The 14,038-nt window shown below is 44.7% G+C and overlaps 1 protein-coding gene across 1 annotated transcript; it reads right to left on the bottom strand.

Moving 5' to 3' along the window:
• Positions 1 to 2,305: 2,305 nt before the first annotated feature.
• LOC136573453 (vomeronasal type-2 receptor 26-like) lies at positions 2,306 to 5,221 on the bottom strand. Its single transcript, XM_066574743.1, has 2 exons — positions 5,104 to 5,221; positions 2,306 to 3,213 (listed from the first exon to the last, which is right to left on the bottom strand). Exons 1-2 carry the CDS (start codon positions 5,219 to 5,221, stop codon positions 2,306 to 2,308), a joined length of 1,026 nt encoding a protein of 341 aa, XP_066430840.1.
• Positions 5,222 to 14,038: the final 8,817 nt, after the last annotated feature.

Here is a 14,038-nt window from a genome sequence, read left to right as displayed (position 1 = left end):
ACTCACTACTCTCATCCACAAAGCTCTTCACAGCACTGTGCTGCCCTATATTGATTCCCTTATCTTAATCCACCACCCAGCCTGCTCCCTCTCCTGTGCTAACAAAATCAGATTAGATACCCTTTAACTTGAACACCTCATTCCTGCCTCCACAACTTCTCTAGAACTAGTCCTCTGGAGCACACTGCCACAATTTATCTGGGCAATTCCTGACACAAAAAACTCCAGGCATGCTCTAAAAATGCATCTCTTCAGGGAGGCATATCATATCTCCTACACCAAACCCCTCTTTACTCCACTGGATAACATGCTCCCTGTCTTACTGATTGCAATCCCTGACAGCTGCAATCAATCAGCCCCTGCAGTCATACCAATTTGGCCTATAGTACTTGATTACTATACAGCTCAATTAGACTATTGTCTGTGTATAGCATCCCTCGCTGTTCACCTCGACATATCATGCTCATCTCTAGTCCCTTTACCATCTGTATCACCCTATTATTTGGAATATGTAAGCTCATTGGAGCAGGACCCTCACCCCTATTGTTTCTATCAATTTATTACTACATGTAACTGTGGTTTTGTTTCTGATCCACCTGTTTTATAAGCACTGCGGAATATGTTGCCGCTATATAAGTAAAGATTATTATCTCAGGCACATATGGAAATGATTAGAGTTCTGGTACAATTTAATAAACAAACAGTCTTGTCAATTGAGGCTTTAAAAGTTCTACCCTTGGCCTATAAAACAGCTCTCAGAGGTACTTGTGTATATTGTACCTCTTTTTCCACGTTAAACATCCTGATTTTTATGCCGGACGGCATCACACAAAGTCCTCTATGCTATATCAGCCTTAGGCTTCTTTCCCACGAGTGCATATCGGACGGTCGTTTTCAAGGCCGGCCAGTATGCGCTTTGATCTGATGCACTGGATACCAATGCATCAGATTACATGGGCATATTTGTGAAACGTAAAAACGCCCGGCAAGCCCAATATAGTGCCGGCGTTTTTATGTCAGACCCAAAACACAGTCGTTGAACTATGCTTTGGGCCGGAATACGTCGGCCGCTGCATGCCCTACTATGGCTGCTAAACTCCCTCCCTCTGTTCTCCTTCCATTCCCTGTGCAGGCTCACCTCTCTTCCTCCCTGCTCTTTCTGTGCAATGGGAGGGGTCGGGGCTGATGGGGGGGCTAAGCGGTGATCCAACCGTCTCCTCCCATTGATGGCTATGGACAAGAAGCAGGGCATGGGCGGAGCTAAGCACCCGCCGTCTCTCCTCACTTCGTCCATAACCATCAATGGGAGGAGGCGGGGCGGACTGGTGCTTAGCTCCACCCCACCCCCTCCCATTGCACAGAACAAGCTGGGAGGAAGAGAGGCGAGCCTGCACGGGGAAGGGGAGGGGAAATGGGAGATGGCCTGGTGAGGTCGGCACATTTGCGCCGGCCTCACCAGGCCATATGAATGGGCGCACAAATCCATTCACTAGTTTTTTTGCCCCCAACGAAGCGTATATGGGCTCGTGTGAAAGCAGCCTTAACCAGCATTGAACTAGAAAGGGTGAAAAGGGATGACAGCATCCAAGGATATGGATAATATGGTATGGGGATGAAATCAGTGTTATTTTACAGCATATAGACTTACCCCACTGTCTTAAAAAACAGACTGTTGCCGAGAAGACATATTACAACGTGGAATGATTAAAGCAAATTTATTTACAAGGGTGCTGCTATTCCCAGATCTATTATGCTGAACTTGTCACATAATGCAACTCAAAGCCACAGTCGGGCAAAAAAAAATAATAATAATTTTATATATATATATATATATATATATATACACATACATATATACACACATAAATTTCCCATGTAAAGAGCACATAAACACCAGTATCAAAAAAAAATCTGGCAACGCCAGGTATATCAGTATATATATATATATATATATATATATATATATATATATATATATATATATATATATATATATATATATATATATATATATTATATGATGTTCGTATATAAATTCTAGTCACTCTATCACTCCAGTGTGGGAAGTGAATAACTGTGTCAGGAAAAAATTGATAAATTATAGGATGGAACCATCACTACTTCAGGAATGGGGGTGGGTTGATGAGCTGTACTTAAGGGTGGGACCACCTGCACTACTACATAGAGGAGGGAGAGGTTGGCAAGATATGATAGGTGGATTAGCACCTGTCACATTCCTGGAAGTGGGTGGTTTGACGAGATACGTACACGCTGTACTACTCTATTATCAGTGGGTAATATTTTGTCATTCCTGTCTATTCCCCAGCAAATCAGTTTTTCTATTCATTTCAGATTTGAACAAAATAATATAACATTTTGGTAAAAACACACATCCTAAAAGTCCAGCGCTGGATGCCATTACTGCAAATATCTCCACCACCACTATATATTTTCCTCTGGTGCTCAGATAAGCCAGGATCATGGAGATCCAGACGCTGCAGAACAGCAGCATGCTGAAAGTGATGTACTTGGCCTCATTAAAACTGTCCGGTAATGTCCTCACCATGAAAGCCAAAACAAAGCTCACCACTGCCAGGAGTCCCATATAACCCAACATGAAGTAGAAGCAGATATCTGATCCTTCATTACACTGAATGATGATCTTCCCAGGATAAGACTGAGTGTCCAGGTCCTGGAATTGGGGAAAAATAGACAACCAAATAACACAGATAACAACTTGAATAGATGAGCACAACATCACTATGGTATAGGGCAGCTTCACACTCAACAATTTTCTCCAGGGGCTTCCAGGCTTGGTGGACTTAAAAGCAACACAAACCATAACAGTCTTGGCGAGAAGTGAAGAGATGGCTACTGAGAAAAAAATCCCAAAACTGGTTTCACGTAATCTACAAGTTACGTCACTGGGACAACCAAGAAACAAAAAGATGGAGAGGAAGCTGAGGATGATGGAGACCAGGATGAAATAACTCAGGTTCCGGTTATTAGCTTTAACAATAGGAGTATTTCGGTAGGAGATAAATATTCCAAATATGAAGGCAGTCACAAGACATCCGAAGATTGAGACGCCAGAAAATACAGAAGCCAATGTATCATTCTGATAAGAGATGAATTCCAGGACTTTGGGCAGGCATCGGTCTCTCTTCTCATTTGTCCATTCAGCACTTTGGCATTTATTACAGTTCTCAGCATCTGTAGGAATATTTCATAGCACATTAAATGTTACATCTATCTATCATATCAATCTAAGAGTTCCTTTACACAGGCATAGGTGTTTTTACGTGCGCCCACCGCCGCAGCAAAAATGCGCGAGGGGGTGCACAGATCTGCAGATGGTGCACCCATTCAGATGGCCCGGGACCAGTGCATATACACCAAACCTGGATTACCGTCGGGCAAGGGAAGACAGTTTAGCTCTGCTAAACTGGCTTCCCTTTTCCACACCCTTGCTGGCTTTCTGCTAGAGAGGGGGGCGGGACGGGATGAGAGCTACTGTGCTAAGCTTTTGCCCCCTATCCGCCCCTTGCCGGCTGTTTGGAATTGGAGAGGGCAGGACTGGACGGAACTTAGCAACTAGTCCCCCTCCCATTGCAAACAGCCAAAATGCACTATCTTTGCCAGCTGGGCACTTTAACTGGCGGAGAATTGAGCATGAAAATGGTGGCCAATATATGCTCATGTATATAAAGCCTAACAATGCTGAAACTACCATTCCGCAGGAGAACAACCGCTTTGGGGTGCTGACGTCTTTGGTGAGGATGTGGACCCCAATAAAACTATTAGAGCTTGTTTCTGCTGTTAGCGGTCTGTGTTTGAATAAAAGCAATCAGCTGATTAGCAGTAACAAAGGACACCAACATTTTCAAGATAGCAGGGTGTAGCTAAGGGCTCTGGGGCCCAGATGCAAAAGTTCAGCTCGGACCCTCTCCTCTTCCTGTAACCATACCTACCTCAACCGTGCTGCGTACAGCTGCACAACCTATTTAAATACATGATCTAATCATATGGCTTAAGGTTTCCCAACATGACTCATTTCCTGAGCAACTTGAAAAGTTATTTGCCGCCCTTCACGCTGTTTTCATGGTTTTTGTTGCATTTTTGAACCACAATTAAAAAACACAACAAAAACGGCATGCAATATTCAAAAACTACATACATTTTTAAGAAACTGCATACACTATTAGAAACTGCATGTGGACTTAAACCATACCGCATGCAGGTTTTTGATGCAGTTTTTAATTGTGTAGAAACCCAAGTTATATACTAGCATGGTCCATATCTCTGTATAAAGGGAGGTGCATTACTTATACCAGTTGTGCATATATAATTATATATGGGAGATACCCAGGTTACACTATGACAATTAGTGAGTGACAATGGGGACAGAACTGTGAAATCTGGAAGCCCCTAGCCACAGACTGGCACATGGGTGGTGGATATGGATTCAGTTGTTCTATCTCAGGAACAAAGGCAGCTGAGCAGTTCGGCAACTGTATCCACGACTAAGCAGCCTTATTTATAACCCACTCTGTTCACCCCCACATGGGGAGGGGGCTAGTGAAGGTGCCCTAAACATAGTCTGCATCTCTCTTCCCTGACTAGAGTACCACATTCAGAGGGGTCACCACCTTGCGGTCGAAAAAGAAAAGTGAACTTTGGATCATGGAACATTCAAACACTATTGGACAATGTAGACAATAAACGCCCTGAGCACAGAACTGCTATTGTAGCAAGGGAACTGAGGCAATTTAATATCGATATAGCAGGTTTCAAGGGACCCGGAGATCAGGAGAGGGACAGCTGAATGAAGAAAAAGGACGATACACCTTCTTTTGGGAGGGTCTGCCTGAATAAAAACAAAGAATACTCAGAGTTGGCTTTGCAGTTAAAAACAACCTGGTGAAGTATCAGTCTGAAGCACCCATCGACATCAATGAACGACTCTAGACTAGACGCTCCAAATTAATCTTGCCAAAAGCCAACATGCAGCTATCATAAGTGCCTATGCACCAACATTAGATGCTGATGAAGACATCCAGGAAAACGTTTACTGTCAACTGGACACCATCCTATTCGAGATACCCAAGGAGGACACAATCATCCTCCTGGGTAATTTCATTGCAAGAACTGCATGAGACTTTGACCTGTGACCAGGGACTATATGAAAAAATGGAGTTGGAAACAGCAACTCGAATGGCATCCTAGTTCTTACTAAATGTGCAGAATATAATATTATCACCAACACACTCTTTCATCAGAAAAATAAATTAAAGATATCATGGAAGCAACCCCAGTCAAATCAATGGTACCTCTTAGACTATGTAATTATATGTGCCAGAGACCGCCACAATGTACTTCTCATAAGAGCCATGACAGGCACTGATGATTGCTGGACAGATCACAGATTAATTTGATCTCAGATGGACATCAAGTTTGCCCCCAAATGCAGACTCCAAGGCAGAAAGATCAGATGTAAAATGAACACTCAAGCCCTTTAAGAGCCCTCTAAATGAGCCCTTCTCCAAACAATACTCAAGGATCATCTATGGAATACTCTGAAAATTTTGAGGTACACTGGAATAAACTGATCACCATTATTATAGCCTGTAGATACCAAGGTAAGAAACATCAAAACTGGCCTAATGAAAATGATACTGAGTAGAAGCAGAAGCCAAAAATGGCAACAGCACACACAATACATTTACTATCAGAGGTATACATACCTATAATCAATACCCTAACCACATTAAATAATGCAAGGTTCTTGGTATATAATTTGGTCAAATTATATTGGCCCATCTACCAATGTCCAGGAGACCAAGCTTTCAGATGGGTCCTAACGCCAATACCAGGTGGTATAATCTCAACCTGGGAAAGTTGGATTTCAAACCTTCAGAATGCTCCTCTCTTGGGACTAAGCCAAAAATAAAACCAGGGAAGGTAGAATATCATGCTGATCCTAATGGTTGCCTGAGCACAGAGCTCTGTCAGTGCGGCTCTTTCTTGGACCTTATCAGCAGCTATTTTCTGCCAAAAATGAGGAAAAATGGAAGAGAGAAGGGTACAGAACATCAGGGGACCCCGCAAGGTAATCGGGGACCAGCCGACATGCAGCTGTATCTAAAAGAACAGAGCACCCGCTCTCCACATGCTGCACCTAAGATAACATCGATGAGAGATTCCATTGCCACACACAGTAAGGAGGGGGAGGAGGGGGACTCATCTGAAAGGGAGGACAGAGAGATCATCTCCAGAAGCTTCATGAAGGAGTTTATGATGAAAGCCCTGCACACTGTCCTGTCTGATCTTGCAGAGATTAAGGACGACTTAAAACACATGGAGCGCAGGGTAGACGATTTAGAGTCATCTTCAGCCACCCTCACCACACATTCTATTGGGATGATGCAAGCCCTTAAAGACCAGCATATCCACCTGAATAGAGCCCTAATCATGCAGGAGGACTTAGAGAATAGGAATAGATGCAACAACATCCGGATGAAAGGGCTACCTGAGTCTTGTGCTGCTGATTGCCTCCCTAAGATAGCAAAGGAAATCTTTTCCAGCATGCTGGGAGCTGAGAGAGCCACCGCAATCTCTATTGAACGCATCCACAGAGCGCTCAGATCCCTGCCTGCACTTACAGACCAACCGAGAGACATTGTGCGCAAGCTTCTCTCCTTCCAGGACGCCTTCACCATTTTGAGGGCAGCTAGAAATTACAAAGATCTAAAGTATGCCGACACCTCCCTTCAATTTTTCCAGGACTTAGCCCCTTCTACGTTGGCCAAACACAGACTTTTGCGCCCGTTATTAGATGCTCTGTGGGCCAATAACATTAAATATGCCTGGCTCTTCCCTTTTGGCCTGGGGATTTCTCAGAGTGGGCGGAAAATGAATATCAGAACACCGGAGGACTTACAATTCTGCTAGCAGCTCCTGGATATCAAGCCAATAGAGCTTCCCTGCTGGCTCCCGCTTCCAGAGCTTCCAAAATTTCCCAATCTAGCAATCCCGGAGGCTTGGCAGCTAGCGGGAAACATCAAATCCCCAAGAATTAAAAAGAAGAAGAGTAAAGAAGCTGCACCAGGGGGCGACATCTGAGCCCGGATCAGCACCTGATGACTTATCACTATATTATGGATTGTGGTTCTCTCCTGAGAGGGATCCCATTCTTTGAGGGACCTCCCTCACGGTTCTGGTCACTGATGCAGAGGTAGAGGACCTTTTGGACTCCTCTCCTCCTGGTAAAAGCCCAGGCCCTGATGGACTTCCCCTTATATATTACAAATCTTTTCACTCCTCCTTAGTGCCACGTCTAACTGAACTTTTCAACTCCCTGCTCCAGGGTAACCCCTCCCTAGACAGGCTCAAGAGGCCCAAAGGAGAATAAGCAGCCAGAGAGCAGCAGTAGTTATAGGCCCATTTCCCTCATTAACCCAGACATTAAGTTGTGGGCCGAATTACTCGCCAAAGGACTAGAAGACCTTATTCCCAACTTGATAAATCTCAAACAGACAGGCTTCGTAAAGGGAAGAGAGGGCAGAGACAATTGCCTCAGGGTGTTGCATGCTACCAAGTTCGCCTGGTCACAAGGTATACCCTTAGCATTGGTAAGCACTGATGCTGAAAAGCCACTAGACAGGGTGGACTGGATGTACATGCAATCAGTACTGCTACATTCAAAGATACCCCCTGTCTTTGTGGCCGCAAATTTTTCCTTATACACAGAGCCATGCTAGACTTAAAATAAACCACACTCTGTCCCTCTCTTTTGACATTAGGAATGGCACGCGCCAGGGATTGCCCGCTCTTGCCCACTCTTTTTATTCTTGCGCTAGAGCCCCTTCTCCAGAGTGTTAGACTAGTTATCGAGGTTCAGGGACTGCAGTTGGGCAAACAAGCACTCACAAGTGCGGCTTTTGCAAATTATATTGTCTTCTTAATAACATTCCCCGAGATGGGCCTTTCCAAGCTTACTTCCATATTGGAACAGTTTGGTGACATATCCAACTTTAAAATTAACTTCTCCAAGTCAACGGTGCTAAATCTCTCTATACCCTCAGTCAGATGCCGAACCATGAAGCCCAACTCTCCATTCTCCTGATCGAAGTCGGAGATAGATTTTTTAGGTATAAAGCTAACTAAAAGAGCTGAAGCCTAGAGATGAGCGAGCACCAAAATGCTGGGGTGCTCATTGCTCGAATCGAACTTTTCACAATGCCCGAGATCTCGTTTTGAGTAATGAACCCCATTGAAGTCAATGGGCGACTCGAGCATTTTTGTATGGGACCGATGCTCCGCATAGGTCTTGACATGTGAAACTTTGGAAAACCTCAGAAAGTCATGGAAACCCCACAGAACCGCATAAGGAAGGCAGGTGCAGCATGCACGGCTGCATCTCAGGCTCCTGGGTCCCACTATTAAGCCAAAATGGGGGCAAGAGTCTGGCGTCACCCCCCTAACAATTTTTACTTCGAATAAACCCTCATTAGCAAGGCACACCTTAGCTAAGCACCACACTACCTGCAACCAAGGACAATCACTGCCTGCGGGTGACACCGTTGCCTCTTCACCTGGGTTACATGCTAGCCTTGCTGTCCAACCCCCCCCCACACCCCCCCCCCCCCACACACACACACACACACACACGATCCTACGTCCACAGCGCACACAAAAGTGTTCCTGCGCAGCGTTCAGCTGCCCTCATGCCACACGTTCGCTTCATAGCCACCACCCTCATGTCTATTTATAAGCGCGTACTAGATGAGGAGGAACCGGAAGCACACACTGCAGAGGGTTGGCAGGGCCAGGCAGCGACCCTCTTTGAAAGTGTGGGTGATAGCCCACAATGATGTTGAGAATTGATGCTAAATTTACGTACGATCATGATTCCAATCCCATGCCACCTCCATCACAAAATTGTTGGGAGCCGCAAATGAGGGCATAAGGGGGACTCAGGTGCCAGCACTTCTACACATCTCCACAATGCAGCAATACTCTGTGTGGGAAGCACGTGAGCAGGCCCAGGGTCAGGCTCGGTCACAGCATCCATCTTGTTTGACCCAAGGTGCCGCGAGTTGCATAGCAATGGGAAATCCATGTGTCCCCACACAATTCATTCTGTGTAGGTGTTAGATAGCTCAACAACGCAATGGAAAGTCTTTGAGTTCCTTGGGCTTGCCTATGCTATCGGTGCACAAAGATAGTATTACACAAGAAGAAATCAGTGCGCCCAAACAGAGTTTCACCGTGACAAGGACGTCGGCCCACATTTCTACTCTAGTCAGTCAGTGTATTTGTGTCAGACAGGAAAAACACCGCTATGGGAAGTCATTGTGCACTCACAGCATAGGTGAGCCAAAGCAACCCAAGGAAAGTATTAAACATGAAGCAATTACAGTGCCCAAACATGGCAGACTTTCACTCCGCCGAGGACCTCGGCCTCTGCACACACCCTCAGCAATCGTGGGCATAAAGCAGACTCCGATGCTAGTACAGCTGTGAAGGTCTCATTAAATCAGTTACGGTTGCTTTCACCGCTCCAAAGACTGGATTAACCAGGTAGAAGTTCCACAGGCCCAACCTGGCGCAGTTACATTTCCCCCAGGACATAGGCCTCTGCCCACACCCTCAGCAATCATGGGCATAAAGCGGACTCTGATGCTAGTACAGCTGTGAATGTATCATTAAATCAGTTACGGTTGCTTTCACCGCTCCAAAGACTGGATTAACCAGGAAGAAGTTCCATAGGCCCAGCCTGGCGCAGTTGCATTTCCCCCAGGACATAAGCCTCTGCCCACACCCTCAGCAATTGTGGGCATAAAGGTGACTATGATGCTAGTACAGCTGTGAAGGTCTCATTAATGCCGTAACGCACCTTTTGTTTGGCCCAAACCAGTGCCTCAGATAACTGTGGTAACACAAGAGAAAATGTTACCCAGTGCTAATCCCCTGACCTCAAGCAAAAGGAGGGGGTGGCATTACAAGGGCAAGACCATGACCAGGACCGGCTGTAGTCTGTGTGGGAAGTATGTGAGCGGGCCCTGGGTCAGGCTCGGTCCCAGCAAACACCTTGTGTGACCCAAGGTGCCGCGAGTTACATAGTAATGGGAAATCTATGTGTCCACACATTATTCATTCTGTGTAGGTGTCAGATAGCTCCATCGACACCGCAAGGGGAGAGCCATCTGCACTCTGCACCCTACCCAAGTCAGTCAGTGTCTTTGTGCCATATACAGTTAGGGCCAGAAATATTTGGACAGTAACACAATTTTCGCGAGTTTGGCTCTGCATGCCACCGCATTGGATTTGAAATGAAGCCTCTACAACAGAATTCAAGTGCAGATTGTAACGTTTAATTTAAAGGGTTGAACAAAAATATCTGATAGAAAATGTAGGAATTGTACACATTTCTTTACAAACACTCCACATTTTAGGAGCTCAAAAGTAATTGGACAAATAAACATAACCCAAACAAAATATTTTTTTTTCAATATTTTGTTGCGAATCCTTTGGAGGCAATCACTGCCTTAAGTCTGGAACCCATGGACATCACCAAACGCTGGGTTTCCTCCTTCTTAATGCTTTGCCAGGCCTTTACAGCCGCAGCCTTCAGGTCTTGCTTGTTTGTGGGTCTTTTCGTCTGAAGTCTGGATTTGAGCAAGTGAAATGCATGCTCAATTGGGTTAAGATCTGGTGATTGACTTGGCCATTGCAGAATGTTCCACTTTTTTGCACTCATGAACTCCTGGGTAGCTTTGGCTGTATGTTTGGGGTCATTGTCCATCTGTACTGTGAAGCGCCGTCCGATCAACTTTGCAGCATTTGGCTGAATCTGGGCTGAAAGTATATCCCGGTACACTTCAGAATTCATCCGGCTACACTTGTCTGCTGTTATGTCATCAATAAACACAAGTGACCCAGTGCCATTGAAAGCCATGCATGCCCATGCCATCACGTTGCCTCTACCATGTTTTACAGAGGATGTGGTGTGCCTTGGATCATGTGCCGTTCCCTTTCTTCTCCAAACTTTTTTCTTCCCATCATTCTGGTACAGGTTGATCTTTGTCTCATCTGTCCATAGAATACTTTTCCAGAACTGGGCTGGCTTCTTGAGGTGTTTTTCAGCAAATTTAACTCTGGCCTGTCTATTTTTGGAATTGATGAATGGTTTGCATCTAGATGTGAACCCTTTGTATTTACTTTCATGGAGTCTTCTCTTTACTGTTGACTTAGAGACAGATACACCTACTTCCCTGAGAGTGTTCTGGACTTCAGTTGATGTTGTGAACGGGTTCTTCTTCACCAAAGAAAGTATGCAGCGATCATCCACCACCGTTGTCTTCCGTGGACGCCCAGGCCTTTTTGAGTTCCCAAGCTCACCAGTGAATTCCTTTTTTCTCAGAATGTACCCGACTGTTGATTTTGCTACTCCAAGCATGTCTGCTATCTCTCTGATGGATTTTTTCTTTTTTTTCAGCCTCAGGATGTTCTGCTTCACCTCAATTGAGAGTTCCTTTGACCGCATGTTGTCTGGTCACAGCAACAGCTTCCAAATCCAAAACCACACACCTGGAATCAACCCCAGACCTTTTAACTACTTAATTGATTACAGGTTAACGAGGGAGACGCCTTCTGAGTTAATTGCAGCCCTTAGAGTCCATTGTCCAATTACTTTTGGTCCCTTGATAAAGAGGAGGCTATGCATTACAGAGCTATGATTCCTAAACCCTTTCTCCGATTTGGATGTGGAAACTCTCATATTGCAGCTGGGAGTGTGCACTTTCAGCCCATATTATATATATAATTGTATTTCTGAACATGTTTTTGTAAACAGCTAAAATAACAAAACTTGTGTCACTGTCCAAATATTTCTGGCCCTAACTGTATATGTCGGGCTTTTGTATTGGGTAAGGGGTGTGTCTTGTTTGCATATAAGTATGTGTTTGTGTATTGTGTCATTGAACTTGACAAAGACCACAAGTTGGTTGAAACGTTGTTTTATGCTGGAGGAATTAAAGCGTTTGAAATAATTTCCGTGGATGCTGCTTCACCTCTATTATTCATTGATTCCTGTTAAATTCGGTCCAGTGGATCCAGGACCGATTAAGAAGCGTGCAACTTCTTGCCCAGTGGGTTCCTCCCTCAGATAGAGGTTTGGCGTGTGCTGTCGTCGATTGTCTCTTGGACTACGGTATCGGATTGATGGATCCAGGACAACAGGCACTGCTCGAAGGTACAGGCTCAATCGCACGGTCAGTGACAACGGATTCTGACCTACCCAGCTTTTTTGCATACACACGAGATGATGCTACCCGCATTATTGCGGGGTCTGAGAACGATGACGCTCTTTTCAGTACACCGGATGTTAAGTCTTTTTTACGCAAATATGAAAGCACTAACAAGCATTTAATTTAGTTGAAATTACATTCAATAACGTTACGAGAATACTACATGGCAAACAGGATCCCCAGGGGGCTACGACCGAATACACGTCCAACTTTGTTTTCGGACAATGAAGCATTCCTTCAGAAGTTTACTGGTATTGCAAATAAATTTGCGTTCGATGTAATATTGCTTAATCTAGAATTCTTGCAAGAAGAAATTGCGCACACTGCGACCACCTTAACAACACTGGAAAATGACATGCAGACCTTGTTCTCCACTATTGAGTTGAAAACTCAAATGGAGAAAATTAATACAGCCGTACAGAAATTTAAAAATGATGTAGAATCTACAAAAAGAAGCAAATGGGCACGGGATGAGCAGGACTATCGCACAGGCCGTGTATACAATTGGCAGCAGACTAAAGAAACCTCACAGGGTCGTCCATCTTCTAAACATACACCAAGACGAAGACAAAGATGGGGACGACCTAGACTGGGGTGGTCTTCAGCTGGCTTGGACTCTGCGGACGACACAATACGACCTAATGTGGGAAGTAATGTGCCCTCTTCCAATTCTTTTTTAGGACAACGTCCACCAAGGAACTCCAGCATGCCCCGCCATCGAAGGGATGATGCAGATGTGGGGGCCGAAAACACCATCTATCCTGGAAGAAACAATCGGCGAATACAGAACCGGTCGAATTCAACTTTGAGGAGGTGAATGAGAATGCCGTAGTCAACATATCCTCAAAGGTACTATCTGCCATTCAATTACGTGCATTATCTAAGGGATTGTCATTTGTTCCCACGCCCCAGACGGACTGGTTCCGTCTTGATATTGATTGTCGATTATTCTTTAAAAGGTTACAACTAAAGACATATTTTAAGGATCGACAAGTGAGTACTAATATTACAGCTAATGATATTGCACAGTCTCAAACCCTTGAGGTGTTTACTTCTGCTAGTCTGAAATTGAGGCCAAAGAGCAAGTTCCAGCCCCCTACCGTTGACGCTTCTGTTGATACTTTCTCCAAGTTGGTGACAAGGGATATTGCCACATTACGAGCTCGTCAGTTTCGTCATCAAGCTAAATTGAATATTTCTTCAGTGGAGTTACGGGAGGTGAGGAGATTGAGTAAGGATAAGGAGATAACTATAAGATTGGCAGACAAGGGGGGAGCAATAGTGGTAATGGACACCTCCTATTATCATGAGGAGGTTATGGCACAGTTAAATGATCAGGATGTTTATGAAAATCTAGTTTCAAATCCTATGTCACATTCATTGTCTGAATTGAGGAACACATTAGAGGAAGCTCTTACATCCAATATCATTGATAAACAACTGTTTGATTTCTTGTTGCCTACCCACCCTTAGATGCCTTATCTCTACACTTTACCAAAGATCCATAAGCACCCCGAACGTCCTCCGGGACGTCCACTAGTATCGGGGAGAGGATCTTTGTAGAACAACGTATCCCGTTTTCTGGATAAAATTCTTAACCAATTTGCCAGAGCCGCCGATTCTTATATCAAAGATACCTCCGATTTTCTAATTAAATTACAGGGTCTATCTAAAGTAGATAATGTGATTCTCGGCTCGTTTGACGTGTCGTCCCTCTACACGATCAT

The sequence above is a fragment of the Eleutherodactylus coqui genome, chromosome 7, assembly GCF_035609145.1.
Source record: "Eleutherodactylus coqui strain aEleCoq1 chromosome 7, aEleCoq1.hap1, whole genome shotgun sequence".
In the NCBI taxonomy this organism is placed as follows: domain Eukaryota; kingdom Metazoa; phylum Chordata; class Amphibia; order Anura; family Eleutherodactylidae; genus Eleutherodactylus; species Eleutherodactylus coqui.
Note: the sequence above shows the minus strand (reverse complement) of the source record. Positions and strands in the feature narration are given on the sequence as shown.

What these genes read in the sequence shown, in the direction of transcription:
- LOC136573453 (XM_066574743.1), bottom strand. Translation starts at nt 5,221, where the DNA reads ATGCCATTCGAGTTGCTGTTTCCAACTCCATTTTTTCATATAGTCCCT. An exon ending in GATGATTGTGTCCTCCTTGG is followed by an intron (nt 3,214 to 5,103) that starts GTATCTCGAATA and finishes ATATTCCTACAG; the next exon opens with ATGCTGAGAACTGTAATAAA.